Source organism: Hypomesus nipponensis, chromosome 11 (genome assembly GCF_054491055.1).
Source record: "Hypomesus nipponensis isolate SF chromosome 11, ASM5449105v1, whole genome shotgun sequence".
In the NCBI taxonomy this organism is placed as follows: Eukaryota; Metazoa; Chordata; class Actinopteri; order Osmeriformes; family Osmeridae; genus Hypomesus; species Hypomesus nipponensis.
Genome location: NC_140371.1, coordinates 11,457,009 through 11,482,935, shown reverse-complemented (window position 1 = coordinate 11,482,935; position 25,927 = coordinate 11,457,009). Strand labels below are relative to the sequence as shown.

Here is a 25,927-nt window from a genome sequence, read left to right as displayed (position 1 = left end):
TCGCTCATCTTGAGTCTATACAACCAGGATGCAAATTACGAAGGCGGGTTTGGGGGGATTTGACCCCTCTAAATTAGACCTGCCTGTAATCATAAATATAACTCTACGCCCTGGAGAAGAAATTGACCCCCCGATTGTTTTGGTTTTTTTAGACCCCCACGATGGTCATTGTATAATTCGCACTCCGTATACACAACCAAATCAATTCTGTAGCTGTAGATCAATTGTTGTAGGGTTGTTGCAAATAAAAGTAGAACACATTTTATTCATGACCAACATTTATTGAGTGCAAAAGAGTAATTGTAATATTACCATTCAATGACATACACTGACAATAAGGAACAATAACTTGTTGATCTGCAACGTGAAATTGGAGAAAAACACCTGTGAACAGTCCCTGCACAGATATAATACTATTGTTAGAGTAGCATTTACTTATCCGCACAAGTCCACTTACAATTTAGATGGGTTTTTTTTTAACTCTCAAACGGCTTAAGCTCCCAAACATTTTGATATACTGAATTTCAACATAAGTTACCGTATTGCATACCATGTTTCCTTCCAACTGTGCTCTGGCTGCATTTCTTCTTCCAGCTCTTTGTAATCCTCTCACGCCAACACCCATAATGTCAATTTACATTTCAAAATGTAAATGCTTACACTCCCGGCAAGTACAAATTCTCGTGTTTAAAATGCTGGTGATACATATTAGGTACTTATCTTGCTCTTCCACCATTCTCTTCTTTCTTCCTTTTATCTGAATTGTTGAATTCTGTACTTTCAAGCTTCCATGACAGTGATCCACACTCTACCAGCCAAAAGCCTTACACACCTGCAACTGTGTGTGCACGTGTGTGTGTGTGTGTGTGAGAGAGAGTGTGTGTCTGTGTATGACCTCAGTCCAGCTCAAGAGTCAACACAACCAAATCACATAGCAATTCTACAAAGTACTGTAAGCTGCAGTGAATATCTGTCCATCAGACATGTCCTGTAATATTTCATGGCCATGTCAACTTTTTTCCTGGCGCCATGGACATGAAGTCCCTGGTGTGGTCAATTAAGAAAGCTATTGCTATAAAGTGGGGATGGGCATGTACACTATTACACTGTTCCATTAATCTTTCATTCTTTATTTACATTTTCAAAATCTCTCTGAATTATTGTAGGTTTTATTTGAGAATTGTATATTTGTATGAATATAGTCTAATCTAGTCTACGCATTTTATTAATGTAGCCTGTCTCAGAGCTCAGACAATTATTAAATGTAATATTATTATTATTAGAGCTTGAAATTAATCCCCATTCGACCATATGCCCATCCCTACTACAGACTATAGACAGTACAGTATCATGAAATCCAATATCTCCTGGATAATAATATAATAAAACATGAATTAATAACTCTTTTTCAATCACTGGCCAACATGCCTGCCTCACACACATTTAAAAAAATCAAAGCACATGCAGTTTAAAGAAGACTACACATTCTGTATATGATAATAATATCACCTTGTGCAGTTTACCAGCAACTGCAACAACTAAATAACAATCACCAAGATTCTGCAGTATATTCTCTACTGTTTAAGTATAAGTACACTTGTGGGTTAGGTTCTGTGTGAGTGTGTCATCAAACTTCACTACATCGTACTAAGACAGAACAGAATACTCAAGTGGCCCTAGGCAACATTTTATAATGCCCTTTTACTTTCTGCTTCCTCTGTACTTAGCAGTGTCTTCTAGGTGTCACCGGGGGCGGGTTGACAGACATACTAAGTGTTTGCCATAACACAGATGGTTTTTAAGTCAAGTTGATGGCAGTTCCCTGGGTGAGTTCATGCTCTGAGCCTCGTTAGTCATCACTTGGCTTCCTCACGTGCCACGTTGAGCAACCTCAGAGAGATGCAGAATTAAAATCCCTGATTCCAGCTCCATCTGTCACATTTCCTTCCTTCCCTCTTCTCTCTCCTTTGGCTCACAGACAAATCTTTCCATTTAGAGGTAGTCCACTAAGACAAGCATAGCCCACAGGGGAAGACAGACCAGCTTGGTTTAGCACAGCCTGGTTCAGCACAGTCCAGCATGCTCCATGTCAAGTCACTTCATGTTACTTTAGCCCAGTTAGATCCAGTTAACACAAGTTCAAGCATATTGGACATAGTGAGATGTAGGTTTAAACGGAGTGAGTTGAGAAGATCCACATTCCAACCGTCCTCAAAGTGTCAGATTGATATGGAGTTTCCATTGTGCTGGTTTGGGGGCAGACTGAGGCCAAGGCTGGGGCTGAGGCCCAGGTTAAGGTTGGGGTGGGGTTTGTAGGTGGTCAGAGTGAGGTCATTGAGGTTGGACTGGAGGTCAGAGGTCACGGCAAGTTCATTGAGGTTCAGGGTGAGGTCGAGAGGGGCGGCCGAAGACTCGTTAAGAGTTATCACTCGTCTAAAGACGAAGTGGAACGGCGTAGACTGGGCGCGGCTGTGGACCTCGGCTTTGATCTTCTGGGGGTGTGTGTCGGGGGCCAGCTGCTGGCTGGTGCCCTCTGTCAGCAGGAAGAGTGCATAGTTCTCCGGGTCGGAAACTTTGAACTTTTCGGCGCAGATCTTGCAGACTTCTTCGGTGGTGGCGTAAGGGCGCACCAGCAGTGTTTTGGCCGTGCAGCCGCTGTCCAGCTCTTGCAGTGCCACCCTCAGGTAGTTCTGTGGAACGGTCAAATGTTGAACGGTTAAATGTTGAAGTAACGTTGAAACCCATATCAAACTCACAAATCAGAAAACTCTTGCAAGGATGAGGATGATGAAGAGTCTTAAAACGTGAACATTCACACATCTGGGTGTGTGCGAGAGCGATCAGAGAGCCACGATGTGCATCCCAGAGAGAGAAGAAAATAAAAGAAGATGTTCGCGAGAGTGAATTAGCGCACATGCGCGCATGTGTACCTGGAAGTCGTCCACAGAGGGCGCCAAGCGCTGGGTGGTGCGTCGGCGGTGCCACTGGTGGAGTGTGTTGCGTGTCTCTGAGCTGAGGATGCGAGCAGCCTGCTCTTCCTGGAAGTTCCTGATCAGGGACATGGCCCCGTAGGCGCTGGTCAGGTAGTAGCCACCTACGAAGAGACACAGCCCAACTTTGTAACGGAATCATGACATCACCGCTCCGGCAGCGACGTCACTAAACTTTGCAATGATGCAACGCTAGCTTTCCACCGACGTCGCAACAACTTTACACCGGCGATGCTGACCCGACGACGTCACAACTTGGCAAAGTCACATTGGTGACAAGTGTTTCAACTATCGAGCATACATAGAGACCTCTAGAAGTGTATATGTGTGCATGCGTGTGTGTGTTTTATACCTTCTCCATTGAGCAGAGAGGGGTCCAGGAGCTCCATCATGTAGAGGATCTCATTGTCTAGTTGCGGCATGTCACACTGAGCCAGCACATACGTCAGCATGGGCAGGAAATCATCTGCACCGTACAGGCGACCTGAACACACACACACACACACACGAGTAAAAAGTGAGTATGTGGTGTATGTGTGTATTTCGATGGGCGGAGGCAGAATATGCACGGATGATTAACAAATCAGTCCACGTCCCAAATGAGACAGCGCTTCGTGTCTATGAGCGTTTAAACACATGTTCATTTTATGTGTGCGTGTCATCTTCATTTATGTACACGAGTTGGACTTTGTAGGATGCTGTGTGCCTACCCGAGTTGTCCTCCATGATGGTGTAGATGAGTTTGCACACGCGCAGCAGCATGGTCACCTTCTTCTCTGGAGAGTACAGCTTGCACATGGTGTGGAACTTGTGGCGGATCTTCTCTATGGCAACCGGGTCTGGGGGGAGGGTATCGGCCACACCCATATCCCGGGGCTGCCTGGCTTTGGCCAATGAGAGGTTCTCCTTGAGCTCCTGCCACCCCCCGCTGCGCACCTGGAACTCCTGGAGGGCCGCCCCCACCACACCTTTGAGGGGCTTCAGGACACACTTGTGCATGGCCTTCTCCAGAACCTGGTCTGGATGGGGGAAAAGGGAGGGAAACGAAGAGAAAGAGAGAAGAAGGCGGGGGGGGGGGGGATTAGGGAGTGGTTATTAGTTTCATGACAGTATAGTGTAGCTTGGCCAGTCTCCTGAGGGCAGTTGAGATCCTGTTTCTACCATGCCATCATGCTATTCGGTGGACTCAGCTTTTACAAGCTCAAAGCTCAGCTCAAATAATATGACTAAGAAAAACCATGATATCATAGCACAAAAAAGAGAACCACAGAGCTGTATATGTGTCTGTGTGCTGACTGAGGCCAAGTCAGCAGGATTTAAAACATCTGTAGACCCAAGTGTTACTTCCTTTCCACTACGAGCTGGCCTCCATTTATACTCATATGTATGGGACTCAGTCCTGTCTCCCTCCCCTTCTCGGAAACACACACACACACGCCTCACTTTCTCTTCTTTCCCACTCCTTTTCAATGAACCAGCAATATACACTTCTTCAGTCCTCCACTAGCATTGCAGCAGCAGGGGATTGTATCAGTGTCTGGTATCAGTGTCTGGTGTCAACACATTTCCAGTAAGTAAAGCCTGGTGACCCAGCATTACGACTCGACTCCCCTTCAGCCTTTCAATGACCCATCCTGTCAGGCCCGACATCCCCCACACATCATCAGATATGCTCAGAATAGATGCTGCTGTCACACCGTTTCGCAGGCGTGCTAAGAAAAATGGTCTTCTCTTCCTTTCCCTCAACCGGTATTTTTGATCATGTCATGACGCAATGTGTTTCACTAATGGTAACTCGCTAGACATGCTGCATTAAAAGACTAAAACAGTGTGTGTGCATTTGTTTCTTGTGTGCCTAGTACAATGCCTGTTGGTGCTAACAAGAATGATGGCATCCCCTTGTGCAAACCATCCAAACGACTTCACACACAAAACTGCATGTCCTTGGATCTTGAGCAATACAGCGTCTGATTTTCATCTTCATACAGGGGCCGGGTTCTAGAGAAAATTGAGCCACAGAGAGACAGAGATTCCTTGTTTCATAGTTACGTGTGTTAAAAGGATGCCAATACGTTTTGGTTGGTTGATAGCACCTTTCTTATTCCTTTCTTTCAGTTGCTACATTTTATTTACTCTTCAAACCTCTCTATCTCTCTCTCTCTCTCTCTTAGCTGTCTTTTAAGTGCAGAGGCAGAGTGTGCCTTCAGGTTCCCTGCAGTTTGGTAAAGGGTTTAAAAACTCTGGAATGCACCGTTAGCAATCCTAGAGCTTGGGTACACACACACACTCTCTAACAGCTTTTCCACATGCAAGGTTTAAGCACAGTACCTCAGGGTACTGCACCTCCAAACTAATTATCCTCTATAAAAGCAAAGCAAAGCAAAAAGTACGCTGTTCTGCAGCACAAGCTAGTATGACAACTGGAAACAGAAATACTCGGGAAGGAAACTTGAAATGTGTCCATAGTACATAGGATGACAATAATGTTTTATCCTTAGTAGGTGACAGTGGAACAACTCGATAGAGGACGAGAGGAAAAGGAGACAGCCCTCCCGAGGTCGTTCAGTATCAGAAAAATACTTTGCACTTCCAATAAACAACTCCCACAGTTCCTACTCCCTTGCTTGTTTCAGTCATAACACACTCCTTGCAGTCCTTGAACATGGAAACACGTATGCACATGCACGCACGCGGACAGACAGTCAGACAGAGAAGGACAACAGAAAAGGGAATCTATTCGCACATCCCACTCCATTCCAGCAGTGGTTGGGCCATAGACAACCTGTGTGGTACAGTGTTACACACACAAACAAACACACACACACATACACACACAACCTGTGTGAGAAATCCCCTCAACTAGAGTTGTCTTTTGTGTCGTATCGGCTCGTTACGTCACACTCCCTTCACATACAAAGATGGATCACCATGAAAGGTAAAGAGGACAAAGAGTTTCTGTCTCCCTGTGCAAAAATAACCCGCCACAATCTAGAGGAAAGGGTTGACTGGGATCTGAGCTGTCACTTAGTTGAAGGACTTCAACAGATATGCAATCTTTGTTTACTTCCTTGTAGAGTGCGACGTCCCTAAATAGTCGGGGTCAACTGAAATGAGTTACAATGAGGGAAAAAAAATCCTCTCCTTCAGTATCTTCCTAATTTCAGATTTTACAGCATTTTTCTATAAAGAACAAGGGTTAGGGGGTTACATTTACGTACAGAATGCCAAGCACTAAACGATAACAATCAAAAACCACGATAAATCTACAAAACCAGAAATTGAGATCTTCCTGTTATTGTTTATGACACACAGCATATAGATGAAGTAGCTGTGTGTTGTCATGGAGAGAAGCACTGCTCTGTGGACCGGAGACACACAAGGGTCTCTATTCTCCCAGTCTTCCTATCCCTATGGGTGGAACAGCTCAGAGAATACACATAAGACAGGCAGAGAGTGGGAGGGAGAGATTGGGAGGGAGAGTGGGGGAGAGAGAGAGAGAGAGAGAGAGAGTGGGGGAGAGAGAGAGAGAGAGAGAGAGAGAGAGAGAGTGGGAGAGAGAGAGAGAGAGAGAGAGAGAGAGAGAGAGAGAGAGAGAGAGAGAGAGAGAGAGAGAGAGAGAGAGGCCTGTTTACATTTAGGATCGGAGGAACGGGAGTGAAAAGAAAGAAAGATGGAGTTTGGCCTACTTGGCAGACTGCCACAAGACCACATTTAGTAAGATTATTTTCAGTCAGTGACTGAAAACAGAGACACTGCTACAACAACATATTACAAAATAGGGATGAAAGTCTTCAGAAAACAATGTGACAACATTCAAACCACGAACCAAATGTATCCAGTTATATATTTCCACGGCAACTTTCCCAATAAACAAGTTTGTTAGGGACATTTGGAAGCACTTTATTAGACTGTAGTCAATAATAATAATATGCTGATGCTGTGTGTGTATGAGTGTACATCACACCTCAAGTGGCCAAAATTAGAAGCTCATGGTAAAACCCCAAATGTTATTGCGTTGGCTGATAACGTCATTTCTCTCCACTCATTCATGAACACATGAGAGTCAAATCATCCCACATCCTCAAACCCCAGAAAAGTGTTCCCACGCACATCCACACACAAACTATGTCTCTTTCTTGTCCAACCGCTCTCTCCCACTACCCTGCCCAGGGTTCACGGTTACCTTTTATTTTAATGTTGCTTTGCATTCAGGGTTCACATAGTAACACAATACAAAGGACAACATCAACATCTAAACACTACCACCACCCCACCCCCAGCTCCATCTACCCACTGCCCCCAACTCACCTATCTGGTCCTCGGGGATGAGTGTCTCAATGGGTGGCTCCAGCTCGGAGCTCTGGCGCAGGTAGCTCTTCATCTGGGTGATGAACTGGCGCAGCGTCTGCAGCAGCTCCAGGCCCGAGGAGTGGCACTGCCAGGCCTGGCTGCCTCCCCCCTCCTGCAGGTAGCTCAGGTAGTCCTGCACCAGGCAGCCGAAGTAGGAGCCCTTGTCCCGGGCCAGCTCCAGCACCCTCCGCACCGCCCGCTTCTCGGGGGTCAGCAGGGAGCTGAACACCCCGCTCATCTTGCGCAGGTGGCCCCGGAAAGCTCGCTGGATGACCAGGGCCCCGGCGCTGGCCCTGCGCTTGGTGCTGTGTCCGGGGGGCGTTATGGTCAAATCCTGGTCCTGGTCCTGGTCGCTCTCCAGGCTCACGCCGTAGTCCTGCTCCTCATCCTCCTCCTCCTCGTCGTCCTCGTCCTCCATGCTGCTGTCGGGGTTGCGGGGGGGCGGGGGGAGGGAGAGGGGCAGGTGGGCGGCGTAGTCGGCGGCCGTGGGCGGGCTGGGGTCGTGGATCTGGGGGAAGAAGCCGTGGGTGAAGTCCAGAGAGTCTGACGAGTCGGTGGACAGGCTCATGTCGCTGAGGCGCTGACAGCCGCCCTCTACTCCTGCCGCTCCTCCTTTTACTCCTCCTCCGCCTCCTCTCCCACCCTCCCCCCCCACTCCCTCCTGCCGGGGAGGCAGCCGGTCCGGCGCGGCCTCGGGGTCTCCCTCGTCGGCGACGTTGCGCCGCGACATCTTCGCCAGGCTGAGCGAGACGGCGTTCTCGATGGTCTGGTCGTCCAGCGCCTGGTGGGAGTCGAGGTCGGCGCGGCAGGGCGACGGGGCGGGTTTGGGCCTCCGGGGCGAGGTGGAGATCGAGGCGAGGGAGAGGGGGAGCGAGGGGCGCGGGATGGAGATGGGCGAGCTGATGCTGAGCCTTTTGGGGGGCGAGGAGGAGGGGCTGATGCTCAGAGAGGAACCCAGACGGGAGAGGAGGCTCCCGGTCCTCTCCCCTCCTCCCTTCTCCTTCTCCCCCTCCTTGAGAGGGTTGATCCAGCTGATCTTCTCGGGCATGCTGCGCTGGCGGCAAGGTGGGGCTGGGCGGCGGGGTGGCAGTCGGGGCGGTGGGGGCCGGGGGGGCCGAGCGGGCGGACTGCAAGTGGCGGCGTCCAGCTGACAGATGCTCCCCGGTAGCTCGGAGGAGTCCTCGCCGTCTAGGCGGCTGTTAGGGTTAGGGTGCTGGGGGCTGTGGCGAGGAGGGCTGTTCCCAGGGCTAGTCTTCAGGCTGAGAAGAGGGCTGCTTTGCTGACATTCCAGGCTGTCCTTGTGGTGTTCGTCGACGGGACACTGAGCGATGCTGGGAAGGTTCTCTGGACTTTGGTGGATGATGCCGACAGGTGGAGCAGGCCGCTGGTGTTTGGTGGGAGTTGGAGGGGTGTGGGGTGTTCTGTGGCCCCCCTCTGGGTGGTGTACCTTCAAGAAGAGGGGGTTGATGAAGCAGAGGGCTCCGTTGGACTGGCAGCACTCCAGCTCCGAGGGGGTCCTGGTGCGCAGTAATGGCCGCTCCTGGCCGTGGGAGGCCGCGTCCGTGGAAACAGCCCTCTGTTTTGCAAAGGGCGCAGCGGGTTGGGTGCACACCCCCGACAACCAGGAGACAGAGTGTGTCCTGGGGCGGCTCCTGTCAGAATCCCAGAAGCCTGTGGGGCAGAGAGAGGGAGGTCATAAAGCAACACTGCACGGATACCACAGTATTACAGCACTGATAGGCTTCTGGTGCAGAGCCCAAATTTACAGCCTCACTCACATGAAGCACCACTGCAAATGCTTACTAAAGCGCCATGGCAAAAGTCGGACACAGCCAAAAAGCTGTTGACTTTGTTAGTGACATAGACCCCAGTTTATAACACTTCAGAGCTGACAGAATGACCTTGTATGTAGTGCATCACAGTGCCAACAGTAACAATAGCCCCGCTGACAACAGCCTACACACATGCAAAACATTCAACCATCCACACACACTTCCCAGTAAATAAATGCATTTAGACAAAGACAATGTGTTACTTGTATTTAATTAGCGATTGAAGGTCATTCGAATTCGAAAGACGAATAGCAAGCAGCCATAAAGTTAAGACACGACTAGTACCCTATTAAAGATGCAGCCAACAATTACAGTGGGCAAAAAAAAAAAAAACAGACTGTATGAGACAGTTGACACTGAATGAGTCTGCTGAGACAGTGTTCCAAGTACAATACTGGCCTCAAAGCAGTACCAGACACAGCTATTCACAACTCGCAGCTCACTGGAACTAAAGAGAAGAGACCCAGAGATTAAGAAGATAGACAGAAAATGGAAAACATTGCCTTACTTACAGCAGGTATAGAACAGTACGGCTCTCACACTTCAATCTTTTTTCCTTTTTTTTTTTAAATGTTATACCCGGTGTCTGAGGAATTTAGAATACACTGCTGTCTCTACACACTCTGAAGTTTAACCGTTGTCTCTCTCTCTCTGTGTTATGACTCACACATGCCAATGTGTGTGTGTGGGTGGACTGGCCCTGGAGCACTCCCTCCTCCCCTTTCTCCTCCTCTCTCAAACACACATCTTTTTTTCTACCTCTTTTACTCCTCCCTTCATTTACAATTGTTACCCAACTCTCAATTTCTGTCATCAAAGTTCTGTCATGTTTGTCATCAAAGTTCCATTGCAGTGTCCACTCTTTTGTAGTATGTTTCATTTCTTAGAACGACATTTAGTCATCAGCCATTTTCCCCAACAAAAATAAAACCCAGAGAACATTTTATTTAGTAATGAATGTATCTGAACGTTATATAGATGCTTGATTATCTATCAAAACATGTTAAACAAGTTTCAACAAACCCTGAACCATGTCATCTGTCCCCATCATAAATCATTGTGTAAGCATAAGCAGATAATCCTCGAGACAATTCACATGGTGTTACCAAACACCTTACCTAAAACACTGACGGACAAAGTCTTTGAATAGTGTCACAACTCAAAGTAGTGGGGAAGACATTATCCAAACTGTCACTCACAAACTTGAATGACAGAGTGGTGTAGCAGATGTGGGGAAAAAGCTCTCTAACTTAATTAACAGTGGCTCGATGACAGCTAGGTGATCTGGGGACAGTGGAAAGGCTGGAGATCCATGGTTTCAATCGAAAACAAGCAGACACTGGATAGAGACACAGTAGATAGGAAGGCAAGTGTTTGGCCTACGGATCCAAATATACAGACTATTCATCACAGAGAGATCAAATGGGCTATTGTGTTTTAGTCACAGCTCAGTGTCGTGGCTGAAGATGGACACGTCAACAGAACCAAGGAATCATTCAGGAGTCTAATTAAGTAAGCGCCCCACTGTGTGCTTGACTGGTTGACTTTGTTCCACGTCACACAGGTACACACACGGGTAGGGTTACACTTTTCAGACGTCAGTTCAGTTTGCAGACGTAAGCTCATCTTCAGCTGGTCATCCTTTAACAGCGTCAGAGTTGGCTTGTATAAACCTCCGCACACACACACACGCGCGCACACACACACACACACACAGAGAACACTGCATTGTCTTAGCTTTCCAACAGTCTCCTCACGTTCCCAAGAGGAGAAAACCCCTCACAACAAGCCCGTTGTGTGTGTGTCTGTGCGCAAGCACTGAGTGATCTCTCGAAACCACCACGCTGAGGTAAGGATGTCATCAAACTAGGGGTTTATCTGCTCTACACACAAACTCATTGAGAACCAGCCAGCCAGCGTGGCACTGGGGGTCTGGCACATAAAGCACATTGCAGATATTGTATTCATCGATGAGTCACCGCTTAAAGACCCCAGTAAGGTCTATTCTGAAGGTCCCATAGGCCCCAGGGCTTGCCTGAATTTGTGCCCAGCCAAGCATCAGTGATCTGGGCCTGGGAGAGTCATTGTTTCACGGACTGACTCACTAAGCCCTGTCACACAAGGGGGGGATGGGGCATGAGCCCTGTGGAAGCTGAACTGATAAGGTCCGTACCTGCTCCAAGCTTGGCCACCTCTTGTAGATCTGATGGGGTCTTAGCTGAAGAGATGGCTTCTGGCAGTTTCAGGGTAAAAGGTAAGACGTCCCTGAAGGAAACGAAACAAGGATTTCAGGATGAGAGAACTTGGATATATCATACAAAACAGGGGAGAAGGATGCAAGGAAGATGCAAGTTGGGTATAATCAGGATCTCCAGAAACTACCGCTAATGCAGTGTGTGTGTGTGTACTGTGTATGTGCCGCTGGATGGCAGTGTACTTCATTAACAGCTGCTTTCGTTTTGTTTTCAGGTAAACCGTGAACGTGTTTTGATACAACAGTGGAAGACAGCGGGTTCAGCTGACATGTGACTGTTCCAACACTTTGTTTTTCATGTGCAGCTTTTTACATGACAAACGTTGTTTTCAAGTGTAGCAGCACAAGTCCACAGGCATCTCACCTGCTGATACAGCAGAAAGCCACGAGCCGGAACAGGTCTGCAAAGCTGAGGCCAGATCCCTCCAGGGAGAACGCTGGGGAGAGAGAACCACATTCTCAAAACCAGAACCGGAAAACCAGACAGTCATTCCTGATGCTTTGATAGTTCCTGCAGAAGTTCCTGCTGTCTCCATACCAGAAAACTCCCAACATTACGTGGAGGTGAGATGTTTTAAGTGAAAACTAGAATGAGAACACAATGTGTTCAGATGCAGTTTTAAAAGGATCACAATTTGGTTTCACAAGCAGCATTACTGGAATCCTCCAGTTGAATCCTTCTATTAAAAAATACTTATACCAAGGGAGATTAGCACACATCTGCTGTGGTCATAAGAGGACAGTTTTAGGAGACACACACACACACAGAGAGAACCAACTGTAAACAACCACTGTTTATCTCCTCAGCTCAGCTCTCTCTCTCCACCTCTATATCCCTCCCTCACTATTACTTGGAAAACTGAATAAACAGGAAATAGAAAAGGAAGCATTTCCCTTTAAGAAATAATCCCACACAGGTATCTACATGAGATCTTAGTGGAAAATATCAAAGATGTGGAGACATGATAAGTGACAAAGAACATTGGTGATTTCTGTATTGACAACCCATTGAATAGTAAGTTGCCATTAACAAAATATCTACATTGGATAAGCCAAAACTTATGGAAAAATGTAAATTCAAAGTAAATTCCACATTGTGTATCTTAAATTGAGCAAGGTAGGGGTGAGGCTTGTTTTCCTGGCAGGCTGGCATGGTTGGACTGGTTCTGTATGCCTACGCCCATGCATCTGGCAAACACACACACACACACACACACACACACACACACACACACACACACAAGCGACAGCTGTCTACAGCAGGCTAGCACACACACCCAGTGTCTTTAACTTCAATAACGAATTAAGTACAACTAAAAATAATCTCAGTTGTTAAGAGCAGCACACACCCAACAAATAGCCTAGTCCAATTCCTCCAGCTCACCATGATCTCCCCTCCGAATGCACAGAAAGGGGATACATTAGAGAGAGTTTGCCTCGTTTTTAGGCCTCAACCAAAAGGCACTGGGTCTGCTGCTCGTGTTTGACAAGAGAAGGCGGACAGTCGCAACAGTCACAGGACAAAAATAAAACAGGTCAATTTAGGTGCCTCAGTACTTTCCAATTGCCGAGGGGTTGGGAAAATCCAATCTAGTGCTCTAGGTTCTGGGCAATGACGTGTACACAGGAGGAGTGGAATGCTCTCACAGCCTCCTCCCTCAGCAGTGTTGCAGCGTGTCTAATTCAGTCCAGGCCTAAACAACAGAGATCCTTATAGAGCCAATGCTTATATATTTCAACAAAACACAGCAGAACGCATACATGACGCCTCAACCTAAACGTAGTGTAGGTTATAATGTCTTCAAGTGGGGATGGAAAGCGTGACTTGAGGTTCTTACTGTATTGACTCTCTTTGACAGGAAAATCCCGGACAGGTGTCTCGGAGTCTGGGTCCATGCGCAGCGATATCACCTTCCTCTGCAGGGTCGTCGACTTCCTCACCAGGAACGTCTGGAGCGGCAGGGAGAACAACAGCCTCGTTGAGAATCGCAGCTGTTTCGGTGTGCGTCTCATCTCGTCCCTCATGAGGGTTTGAGGTTATCAGTGACGTCGGGTGCCGGATACGGCTCAACAGAGTGTCATTGTTTATTCAGAGGCCGATAACCTTTGAAGCTGCAGGCGTTTTGTCACAGTTATTTTACTAATGGCTGATAGAGTGAGGTCAAATGGTTCACGTGGAAAAACCGGACTGCCTTGTGTCTACGGTGGGCGGGAGAGGTCGGAGGTCAGGGACGGCGGGTGTCTCACCCCGGTGGGATGGCTCTGCAGGATCCGCGTGGCGTCGGCGTGGTTCAGCCCCAGCTGCAGCCAGACGCCGTGCGTCTGGATCAGCCTGTCCAGCACGCTCATCAGTCTGTGCAGCGAGTCGTAGCCCGAATCCCGGGCCCTCGCCGAGCCCGTCCCGACGCCGGCGGAGGGAGGGGAGCGCTGGAACAGACAGGCAACTTCCCCTTGTAGTCTGGAGAAGGGTTAGCGGGAGAAAGGGGGGGAGGGTGAGGAGAGGGAGTGGGAGACAGACAGATGGGGTAATTCAGGTGAGGAGAGGGGAGAGAGGGGGGCGGGAGACAGAGAGAGAGAGGTGAGAAGAGAGTGTAGGGAAGAGAAAGGAGAGAGAAACAGTAATCATTAAAAATCCCCTATCCATTTCCGGAACAAATTTACTGCCAACTAATCTCTTTCTGTTCCACAGAGATACCTCATATGGCCCCCGTTAAGAGGAACTGCCAAGGTTACACACTGACGTTCAGACAGAAGGCATGAAGGTGTGAGTAAGTGTCTGTAGTGTCACAATGGTTTTAGACAGACAGCTCCTGGGAACAATGACGTCATGACACTTGCCACTCTGCACATGAAGGAATGAAGCTAAGTATCTCCACCTTTTGGTATAGATGAGAACTACAGAGAAGCCTAAAGTATGAAATCCTGCTGGGAGGATTCCATACAATAAGTGTCCAGGTCACAACAGATGAAAATATAAAACAACAAGCAGGCCATTATGTGCGAAATAGGATGTGAGAAAATGTAGGCAGAAGTTCACACACAGGACATGTCTTATCCACACACTCACCCTTGCAGTGTAACAGTGCCAGGATCTCTCATTGCTGGCTCTGCCTTCTGTACCATCTCCTTCTTCAGGGTGCCAATCTCCCAGGCGAACGAGTCAATCAGCTAAGAACAGACATGTAAACAGGAAGTAAATTTGGGAGACAGAAAATTGAGATGGAGATTAAATGAAATATGAGAAAGAGGAAGACATTAGATGCGAGAAATATACCGAAAGAGTAAAGTAGAAAGACAGGATAAGGAAAGAGCGAGCGAGCGACTCGTTTTGAGGGAATCGTGGGTGAAAAAGTGTGTGAAAGCGTATTTCTTGTGTTTGCTTGTGAGACACGCTGGAATTCATTCCTGCAAACCCTGCGGCTGGAAAAATATCAGCCAGCCCCAGAGAGTGTGTGCGTGTGTGTGTGTGTGTGTACAGTGTGAATGTGTGTGTATGTAATTTCACCACTTCCCATTTTCTTTAACAGGACAACAGAAAGGAGAGTAGAAAAGAATGAAAAGAAAAAGTACGAAAACAGGAGCCCAGCAGCATACAACATCTCTACATGAAGGGAATAAAACTTAAACATCATTATATTACGTAGTATTATGAAGAATATAGCAAAAATCTACCCTCACACTTGTGCACGCTCATTCAAAAAGAGCAAAGTCAGACTGACATGCACACCAGTGGGTTGCCAGTAATGAGCACATCCATTTGATCATACAAGCCTTAGCGAGGGGGTAGAAAACACAGACAAAGTGTTTTCTACACGTTCACGCCACTGAGAAGCAGCCAATTCAAGAATATTTGTGCAATGCTCAACAGATTTGACCGGCTTCCCACTTCTCCATGAACCCATCCAAACACTGCTGAATCTGTGCTTCTAAGACTTCCACACAGGCCAAGCTGACCACTCCAGAGCCTAGGGGGCTGAGCCAGCAAGATATACACGTCCACTCACAGTCTAACGTGGACTGAACCTCTGTCAGCAAACCACACACACACACACACACTAAAAGACAAATAACAGACACACATGGACACACACAGGCATGCCTGCCTTTCTAGAAACAGATAACAAGTAGTACAAAGTAGAGAAAAAGACCATTTGTAACAATGACATTTGCCAAAATGTTTCCTTTTAAATACTTTGCTTTCCCTAGGCTAGCTTTATGTGTCTACATCCTGTACAGGATTCTGCAGTATATTACCTGCCTCTGAACTTATCTTCTATAAATAACTTTAAAAGGTATGAAATAGTCTGACATTAGTTGCATGCAAACCTAGCTGGAGTGTCACTTGTTCCATTTCCCAATAATACTACTGACTGAATTGCCAGTTTTGTGTGGTTTTGCGCAATGGCCATGTGTTGTGCAACCTTGTTCACAAGTGTTTTTCTGGGTCGGGTGAAAAAAAAATGAAGAAGAAAGGCTGGGTAACAGTGAGAAGATTGAAGGACCTAACTGCTGGTATGCGTTGAGCGGAGAAGCACAGTCACCACTGCCATCCAACCTCACTGTACCACCTCAGGAGGTGCACCAGAGTTAATAAAGTCTTTAAGCGTCTAGGATTTTACAAATACAGCACCCGCTCAGTATCCCGCCCCCCCCCCCCCCCCCATTATCGCCCCTTTCTGCCGAACAGATTTTTTTTTTACAAGGAAAGTGTGATACCTGTGGCCAGTATGGGCTGGGTTGGCACAGCAGAGAGAGACTAGGGTCCAGCTCCTAACACACAGTCACTGCTGTCAACAACAGTGAAGCAGCCTGCTCACATGGCTCAGAGGGGAAAGCCTGTGTGCTGGGCTGGAACTGTGGAGCTGCTCTGCTCAGGGAGGTCAAACAAACACACATACAAAGACGATGGGCTACTCCCAGTGCGCGTTCTCATTTGAACTATTGCCAGGGTGATACTGCCACATGGCAAGATATAGGTCACACGACAGCAGATCATCTTGTTTCATTGTATTCATGTTAGGCATTCCTCTTTCATCTTCCACCATGTCTGGGAGCACATGAGTTGAGGGTGATTTAGGGTTGAGCAGATGAGTAACAGGTTGAGGTTGGACAGATTTAGTCTGAGTCTGGTCCTGGTGACCCCTCCTCTGCTGTACATTCTCCTCTCCTCTCTCCTGTAGCATTGATCTTCTTCATGTCTCTTCTCAGCCCCTTTTCCCACCTCCCTGCTTCTCCTCACAACATAGGATGGCTGATTTTAAAACGGCAGTAAAGATGAGTGATTTTTGGGGGTCTAAGGGTGTGTAAAAGTTATGTTTCTGAAAAAGATCCTTCACTACCCACAGAGGGGTCAAGGACGATTTAGAGATCTACTGAAACTCAAAGAACTGCTTTTTAAAATCAAAATATCCTTACTTACGTACTTGCAAGGCCACTTCCAGTACAAGTTAGTTTGCTTTCTAACTAATATTTGCACAACAAACCACTTCAAGCTTTGGAGACTTTTCAATATAAGATATCGATTGTACTTGAGTGGGGGGGGGGTATTTCTGTTAACCAAAGATGGAAAGTCAATGACGCACGGCTCCAGATTTCTCACATAGAAGAAAGGCGGCCTGACTGTTCCACAGTTTGGGTTTTCTCCTCCGTTCTCTGTGCAGTGTGTACAGGCGTGGCGTGGCGAGAAGTTGGCAGGTCTATAATCACGCCACCACTCAGAGAGATAACAGGCTTTTACACACAGTTTACCCAGTCATAATATAGGGCTAACAGGGACTAGCTTTGAACTTGCCTGAGGCGTTAGCCAAAGTTGCTAACTAGCTAACGACAGATCCAACACACCCAACACAGCCCCAGCCTACAACTACAGTTCAAAGCTTTAATATGAGGGAGAAGATGAGTATGTGGGGGCAGAGAGACAAAAGATGCCTGTTCATAGCTCAGTGCTTAATCATGACAAGGAATGAGGTCATCTAAGCATCAAAAAGTCAGTCCATGCAAAAACAATTAAAACCTTTTTGAAGCTTCTTGAAGCAAGAACTAAGTACTGTGACATCAGATCAATTTAGCCTTATGATATCAACCATTTTGCTCTATAACAAAAGCTCCTCAGTCTATAACAGCTCTAAGTGAAGCTTATTACCATCATTTAAAATAATTTGCAAACTCAGTGATGTAGCCCTAACAAAGTGACACATTTCCCTAATTTGAGTACATTTGCCAAAGAGTTCAATCATTTTTATATTGTTCGTTCATATAATTTTTCTTTACCTGCTGATGGTGCTTTCTCTGTCAGGTCATGGCTTATTTGACAGTTATTCTGGCAACACATTCTTTTATCTTACTCAAATGAACTTTATAACACAGCTCAACATCACATAAACAGAAAGTATAACCAAAACCTTTCAACAATTACGTACTGTCCTCCCTCTTTCCATCCTTCCTCTATGCTTCTCTTCTAATCTCTGTCGCTCTCCCTTTGGTCGTTACATAGTGGAGAAGTAGTTACTAGGTGGCTTATCAAGAAATGGCATTCTCCGGAGACATCCATGGTCTAAAACCACGTAGTTAAATGTACGTACCTTGAAAAAGCTGCCTTTTCTCTCCCTCTGGCAGGGCTGGCCCAGTGCATCAGCGGACATGCTGTCTGTCTGTCCGACAGCTGTCTGTCTGGCCTCCGTGCCGTCTGTGTGTCTGCTAGGGGCTCTGTAGGGTAGAAAGAGGAACAGTCATTCCTCCAGTGGAGATCTGGATCCTAGAGAAACCTAGACTAGCCTTTATCAGTCACACCAATCTATCCTTTGGAAAGACTGTTGAGTGCACCTTAAAGAGTCTGGTCGAATTGTTTAACATGTCATTTACAGGTTGAATACACACAGACATACTGTGAAAAAAACTGTAAAAGAGCTCTCTCTGTCTCTCACACATCACGCTCATCCCTGACCCATATGTTGTAGGTCTCAGCACACCAGAAGGCTTTGATATGGGCCAGCTGTGTGCACCCTCCCATCCTGGGAGACCCAGACTCAGAGAAACAACCAATACTATTAGACAACAGCTCTATCCAGTATGTCCTCACATACTCAAGTATGTTGTAGTCAAGTAGTAGTGAAGTGACAACTGTTTTTGGGGGCTAAAGGGGGTCTAAGTTAGGAGGAACCCAAACAGGAAAACATCTGCATTTCAGGCCTAGTCTAGCTTTGATCAGGTTGCCAAAGAAGCTGTTCCATCCAAACCCACACACATACACACACACACACACACACACACAATACACACACACCTGTTGTCATTCCTAACTTACTGATGGATGGACTGACCAGCTGCTAGGACTGAACAAGTTAGAAAAACATCGGATTCGATTTCTTTGTTGCCATGCGTTCCTCAGGAAATAGCAGAGGAAAGAGAAGGCAGAAGGGAGGGAGAGGGAGAGCTTGTTGGCTCTGGGAAGTATTTCCTGAAAAGCAGAAGGCTTTTGCACACTCTTCTGGTTCCTCTCCCCCTTTCTGTTTTTACAGGTCCCTGGGGGGGTGCTGTCATCATGTTGTTGTTGCACTCAAGCATGCACATGAACATCCATCTTGTCACGGCTAAACATAAGGGACATGACATAGGGTTTTGTTATATGTGTGTGTGTGTGTAAGAGTGTTCTCTAACCAGTGTATCCAAACTACACAGAATACAAACACACACAAGGCCTGGTAAACAAGAAGGCCCTTGTGGTCACCAATTGAGGCAAAATAAACTAGGGGCAGTAATTATAACAACATCTCACTCACAAAAAGCATAGCTCAATGAAACAAAGTAGTGAAAAAAACAAGCCAGATTTGAGAATATTTTAAATAGCCAAAACAAAATGATCTGCCAGATCTGGGGTCAATTCCAAGTCTGGTATCAATTCAAATGTGAAAACTTTGTTCAACAGCTGAAAAGGAGGAACAAATAACTGCAGATCCTAGTGGAGTGAGAATCTTTCAGAATATTACTTTTATTTTCCCACCACATCTACTGTAGCTGTGAGTTTCATGTCTGAAAGGAAGTCTGTGTGCAGACCTGAAAGACCTACACATGCTTTTACAGCCCACTACATTTCTCATTTCCTCTGTTCCAAGTCTGCACAAGCCCACTCAATCCCACCCAGCCCCCAGTCTAACCTAACCCATCTAGCTATCCCTTAACCAGGTGTAGCAAGGGGTCATGCCAACAGGGAAGGTCACAGGAATGACTGTGGTATGATGGCCATAAATAACATAAACTGACCTGCAGTGCTAGGGATGTGAACCGGACTTCCATTTTTACACTGCCAAGAACTGCAGACAAGATCCAAATATACAGCTCATGAAAAAAATGATATGGACAATTATGAGTGAGGTAAAATTTAAGAGGCCACTGCAATCTTTACCCTTCTGTTCCTTACTCAAAATTGTCCTAATCAACTTTTTTTTATAAATGAAGGAAAAAGGTGCAGCGGCCTTTCAATTTTCCCCCAGAGCTTTATGTTAACAAAAAGGTGTGATAATGTCGCATGCATGTGTGAAAGCAGTGAGGTCATTGTATTATGGTTTCAAAAGTTGCTTTTAGAATGAGGTACCGTCACTAGCTTTGGATTTAAAATAACAGTACGGTAAAATGTCAACAGAAGGAAAGCTAGGGTACTATTTCATGAGGTTGACTGAATACGAATACTTGAATAATAGTGAATTGCTCAATATTGGTATCAGTGTGAAGTCTAATTGACATCATCAAGCTCAGGTACAATCAGTTACAATACCAATGGTCACCACTATCAATGCAGACTAGTTATGAGATAAGAAAAGTGAAGAAACTGACACAGAGCACAGGAAAAACTGGAAAATGGGAAAGACACACACAGAATATGTGAAATAGAAAGTTAGAGAAGCAAGCCAGGAAAATAACAGCGACAACCAGAGATGAGTAAAGGGAGGAGGAGTTTTTCTAACGAAGGGTTTAGCAGTGTAGTCATCGACCACAAAAGCACTGACGCATTCTCAAGTTAGGCTCCACTGACATACAGTAAAGGACACAATCACAAGTCAGCAGAGTAGAAGGGGTTTACACACATTGGGAAACTCGCGCACCGTAATCTAACATGCTAGCAACTCACACGTCTTCAATACACTCTTAACTTGTGAGCTAAACCCATAAAGTATGGCTATCTAGACTTGCAGAATGACACATTCCATTTCAGCTAAGCTGCTCAACTCCAACTGGTATGTGTATTTAATCTCTGTCAAGGACCAAAATGAGCCTAGAACTAGCCTAAACTACATTGCAACTTTAATGAAGGTGGGTTTTTTGTGCAACTTTTATGTGGACAGAACTGGGTGACTGAAAAATACGTGGCAGAAAAACGTGGCAGATGCTAATACTATAGGACTTCATATATATTACTGCTCAGTGCATGCATCACTTTCAGAGATCATTGTTAACAGTGTGTTCTAATGCTCAGGCCTGGGGAACCCTCAATAATTGTCTGTTTCTCAGCTTCAGGCTACAGCAACAACAAGACCAAACCTGAGGGTTATAACATGAATCGACTTGAGTTAAGCAAGCCAAGACTTTGGTTTTCTAAAGCCCACACAAGGCTCACAGTTGGCCATTACACCTGTGCGAACTGAGTAGTTCTGTCTCCTTCTGTTGTCACCTTACAAGAGGATGTTTAAGTAAGTAAATCGTATAGAATATAGTTGTTTATGTTTGTAGGTTTTGTCAGTTATTTATGAGCAGAGGAAACACACACATTTAAAGTAATTTGGCATTATGTGGGTTTGTGTGTGCTCCCCACATACTAACCCTCAACTAGGTCCAGACCCAGGTCTACAGTACAGGGACCAAGGCAGGGGAAGGTCTACTCCAGTTCCTACCACAGATGGAGTGATAGAGGAATGAGGGAAACAGACAGCTTTACTCTGTTTGCTGTAAATATTGTAGACAAAGGAAAACCACAATATGATGCATAACTAGGTTTTCTTGGATCATTTGTTTCCTCATTGTGTGTGTGTGTGTGTGTGTGTGTGTGTGTGTGTGTGTGTGTGTGTGTGTGTGTGTTTGGTGGATCCCTACATCGTGTCCTGCAATGTAGATCACATTAGCAAGCCTGGCTGAGCCAGCGAAGAAATCAACAAGCTTAGAATAACTCCACTTATGGGTCTGGAGAAGTTGACCAAACCAACACCCAAGCCAGTTAACATTCTGGGACAGTCCTCGTCTGGTTAGTGGCGAAACTAAGGGCAGGAGTAGCCATTTTGGTTCCTTCAATAAAGGGCTATGTTAGGCTCCCTCAAAAGTGTGTCACATTCCTTTGCTCCCAACTATGTCTGGGTGTGCCCCTGCTTTCAGAAGGTACCGCTACAAAAAGACGAGCAGTGGATGGAAAACCAGACAGCTACACACTAGGTTAAGTGCACTCTGACTGACAAGAGAAGGGGTTCTTCTGCGCTAGTGGTGATCCCCACCACCCACCCACACCCACACTCCCCACCACACAGGCTGACTTGCGACTACTAGACTAGCTATCAAATCATCAGCATCGCACATGCACACATGCACACAACCCCTAAAATATCACCACACCTGAACTCACATCTCTCAAAGTCAGTGGGATTTTGCTGACCTCTGCAAGCCTAACCTATTTTGGTACAAGTGGGCTAGAATACCACAGTGTCCTGCTCAGATTTAAGGCTAGAGTGAAATAATCCTAAAGCAATGCTTAAGATGTGAATGAGTCTCATCATCCATGCTCAACTTTATCATTAGTCGCTGATGGTTGGAGTTGACCTAGTTCTGGCACAATACAAACCAACTGGTTTCTCTACCCAACTCGTACAGGACACAGTTATCTAGTTGTAAGCAGAACTATGTTAGCTAGGTTCATCAGATAACTAAGTTGTTGTCTTAGGACAGTTGTGAAAGGCTTTATGCCAACTTCCTTACGGTAACATGATGAAATTGGTAACATGCATTGTCATGCAAGTACTTGGTTCTGACTGGCACAGATTCCTCAGTTGAGAGTCGGTTTCCTTCACCATCCCCCAAGTATTTTTTATCCTGCTCTTCCTTTGTTTCTGTGTGGAAGAGTGTGTGTGTGTGTGTGTGGATATTTCCATCTGTATGAAAAAGCCGATGGGGGGAGGGGGGGGGTATTCACCATCTTTTCATCTTTTATTTTCAACTTTTGCTAAACTACCTCTCCCAGATACAGAGATGACCGAAGCACTTCCACACTGGTCACAACCTCAGCAGACCGCTGGAACGAGACACAAGCAGGCAAAAAAATAAATAAATGCAGACCAATTGGAAAAGGCTGAAACCCTATCTTGGAGGCCGGATGAGCTTCTGTGAGTGAAGTGCTTCAGAGACGGAGCTCGCCAAAGCTGCTGCTTAGACCTGCAGGTTCAGAGGATTGTCTGGTGATGCCTTGATTGAGGTTGGCGTGGTGGTGAGGTAGTTCAATCTGCCAATGGCACGTGTCACAGATATAGCTGCACACTGCACTGCTGTTACGGTCATTCAAAAGGTTAACAGTCTGTTTACTGATTTACATTTACATTTACATTTATTCATTTAGCAGACGCTTTTATCCAAAGCGACTTCCAAGAGAGAGCTTTACAAAAGAGCATAGGTCACTGATCATAACAACGAGATAGTCCCAAACATTGCAAGCAGCCAAAACATGAAGCATACATTGTGATACTGATACCCTCAATAGTAAATGGCACAGTTACAAAATCAAAAAAATATTCTCTATGATGGTGTATGATGCACTTCAGGAAAAAACAAAGTGCAGGGCTGGGGACATTTTACAGTAACTTGTCACACACACACACAAGTATTGCATAAGAGGACTTACGGCCAAGCCTATCTGGTTAAAGAATGCACAAACTAAGTAGGCTATCCCGTAATGTGGGGAACTAATAAACAATCAATGTCTGCAGATTTGAAATGCTTTCATGGCAGCTTAGCCATTAAGGGTGTTTAGACATATGCAGGAATATTCGCTAATCATGAGCTGAAATTCAACACTTGCATTATTATTTTGGATCTATTTCACACCGCCAACTCAAAACTTCCAAATAAAGTGACACTAAAAGTCAACTGGCATTGTATTAGCTCAATCAGAAGTTCTCTTCCTCACACACACACACACACACACACGCTGACTTGTTGTTGACATTGGTGTGGATCCCAAACCAGTGCAGCTGTAACCAAGGACCACTATGTCCACAAAAACCTGCAGCCTCATAGCCCAGACACAACACAGACAACAACTGTTAGAAATGTCAACTCTTTCTCAACTCTTACCAACATACCTTCTGGTGCCACGTTTACGTTTACAGTATTTACCACAGAGTGGAAGCTCCATGAGGGTGAATGAGCAGCATTAGAAGAAGTGCAAACTGGAGTGACTTACTGCCTCCCAGCACGTAACACAGGTCAACCTCCCAACTGCTATGAATGTGGCCCAGTGTTGCTGAATGAAGCAACACTGGACGTGCCTGGGTACTACCTACCTACGTACAAGAAACCTACAGATAAGGGGGTAGTGCTATTCAATTGCACTGAACTGAAAATGTTTGGGTCTGTTTATCTAGGCTATACCTTCAAGGAAGATAGAAGCCTCTTATCTCAGTCAAAGATTAGGTATCTCTCAAACTGTTAAGTGTTGCATAGGCCTAACAACGATGACCACAGCCCCTCCATGGAGCAGCTGGTCAAAATAACTGCAAACCTCAGCTATGCTACATTGTAACAACCCCTGATTGAGGACAAATTGGGAAGTGGGGAAGCACTAGAAGCTGCAAAGAGGAGAAGAAGGGAAAACCTTTTGGGGAAATGTCATGGGCCACCTGACTTTGCACACTTTATGAATTCCAAAACTGTGATTCAGCTTTAATGTACCCCCCTCCCTTGAGGCAAAATCTTTAAGCACATTAACAGATTTCAGACCACACTGGAAAACTAAGGTGTTTGTCAAAATACTCAAATTACAGCAATATTCAACTTGTGTCCAGTAGAGAGAAATTAATAATTTAAAAGATAAAGCCAGCTGTACAAAGTAGCCTACCACTCCTCGTTTAACAGCCGACTCAAGGTACGGCTCAGCCTAAATGACTCAGCCGCTTAAGAGAAAGCAAATATGCCCGTCCTGAAGCACTATAACTCCTTTGTTATCCAAAGACATGAACAGAACTCATTGGGTCAAATATCACATCACTCAATGACATCTGAGCAATCTTTGAAAGGAGAGAGAAAGTATTGTCCATTTAAATGCAACAAGTATTTATTCATATGACAGTATTAATACTGTATTGCCTATTGTTTTAGGATTTCATGATGAGTAGCCTAAGTGAACAACCCCCTGTACTATGCCACAGTAGGCTACGTCACTTTCCAAAGCAAGAGACAGTGAGTAATTATTATATCCGTAAACTGTTAGTCTAAAGGAAAATTACACTATTGAATAACTGCAGTCTATGCAATATTGTACCTCTCTACATTATAGCCCATCATCATTATTGCTTATCGTCACCCATTTACTATCAAAGCTGAGACGGCAAGCAACAGGTGCTGAATAGCAATGTTTTGTAAACGACGTTTGAGTATCATATCCTAAATTTACGAGTTGTGGTCTAAAACCAATTTAAAATAAATGTGATAAACCCGACTATCGCAATCCTCAATACTATTTCAAAAGACAATGAACTTAAAATCAGGTAAAATAAAAAACATATAGGCATAATAGTCGAGCCTACAAATAAAACCCATCCGAAAGTGACAACCAAGACAAACACGGACCATTTGTGCACAAACGACTATTCAACAATAATACAAAGACAAACTGTCAACACAAGACAAACTTTTCAACTACTTACCCTCTGTTACGTGCCAGGTCGGTTGAAGCCTCTACAGCAACAACATTGTTGTATTCTTGAAAAATATCACAACATGCTTAAAATATTCCATCGTGACATGTTGTATTGACTTGGTTTTATGTTAGTGGAGAGAAAATAAGGTAAGCCGAAATGCTCCTCAGTGGCGGCGGGTTCGTCCATGATTTGCCATAGTTCCTTTCCTACCGCCCCTTCCTTCCCCCATCGCGCATGCGACCTTTCTTGGATAACAAAACTGGGGGAGTAAAGTGAAATCCGTGTTGTCTTTCACGTCACGTGCTCTCCTGAAATGACTCGAGTGTAAGCTAGAATCATTTGTGTTCCTTTGATGGGATTGGATTGGCACTATTACCAACCCCCTTTTTGGTTCACTGCTTACACTTTGGTTAGGCTATAACGATTATTCTCACATTTTTTAATGATGTATTTACAGGAATTTAGTAAGTATGGTAAATCTTTTTTTTAAAGTATGCTAAAACAAATTAGCTTATAATAGTATATAAACTACTTTGATAAGTACATTTAAAAAGATGACTACTATCTTCGTTTGCGGTTACCACTGATGAAACGTAGCTCATTAATGTTCAGATT

General features: G+C 45.5%; 1 protein-coding gene across 1 annotated transcript; it reads right to left on the bottom strand.

Annotated features, from left to right (window-relative positions):
- Positions 1-260: 260 nt before the first annotated feature.
- rin2a (Ras and Rab interactor 2a) lies at positions 261-25,554 on the bottom strand. The gene is made up of 12 exons (XM_084710290.1): positions 25,319-25,554; positions 18,008-18,131; positions 14,494-14,594; positions 13,674-13,884; positions 13,265-13,376; positions 11,791-11,863; positions 11,346-11,437; positions 7,299-9,011; positions 3,701-4,009; positions 3,343-3,474; positions 2,931-3,094; positions 261-2,690 (listed from the first exon to the last, which is right to left on the bottom strand). The coding sequence occupies exons 2-12, from the start codon at positions 18,065-18,067 to the stop codon at positions 2,220-2,222; spliced, it is 3,438 nt and encodes a 1,145-aa protein (XP_084566416.1). The 5' UTR covers positions 18,068-18,131; positions 25,319-25,554; the 3' UTR covers positions 261-2,219.
- Positions 25,555-25,927: the final 373 nt, after the last annotated feature.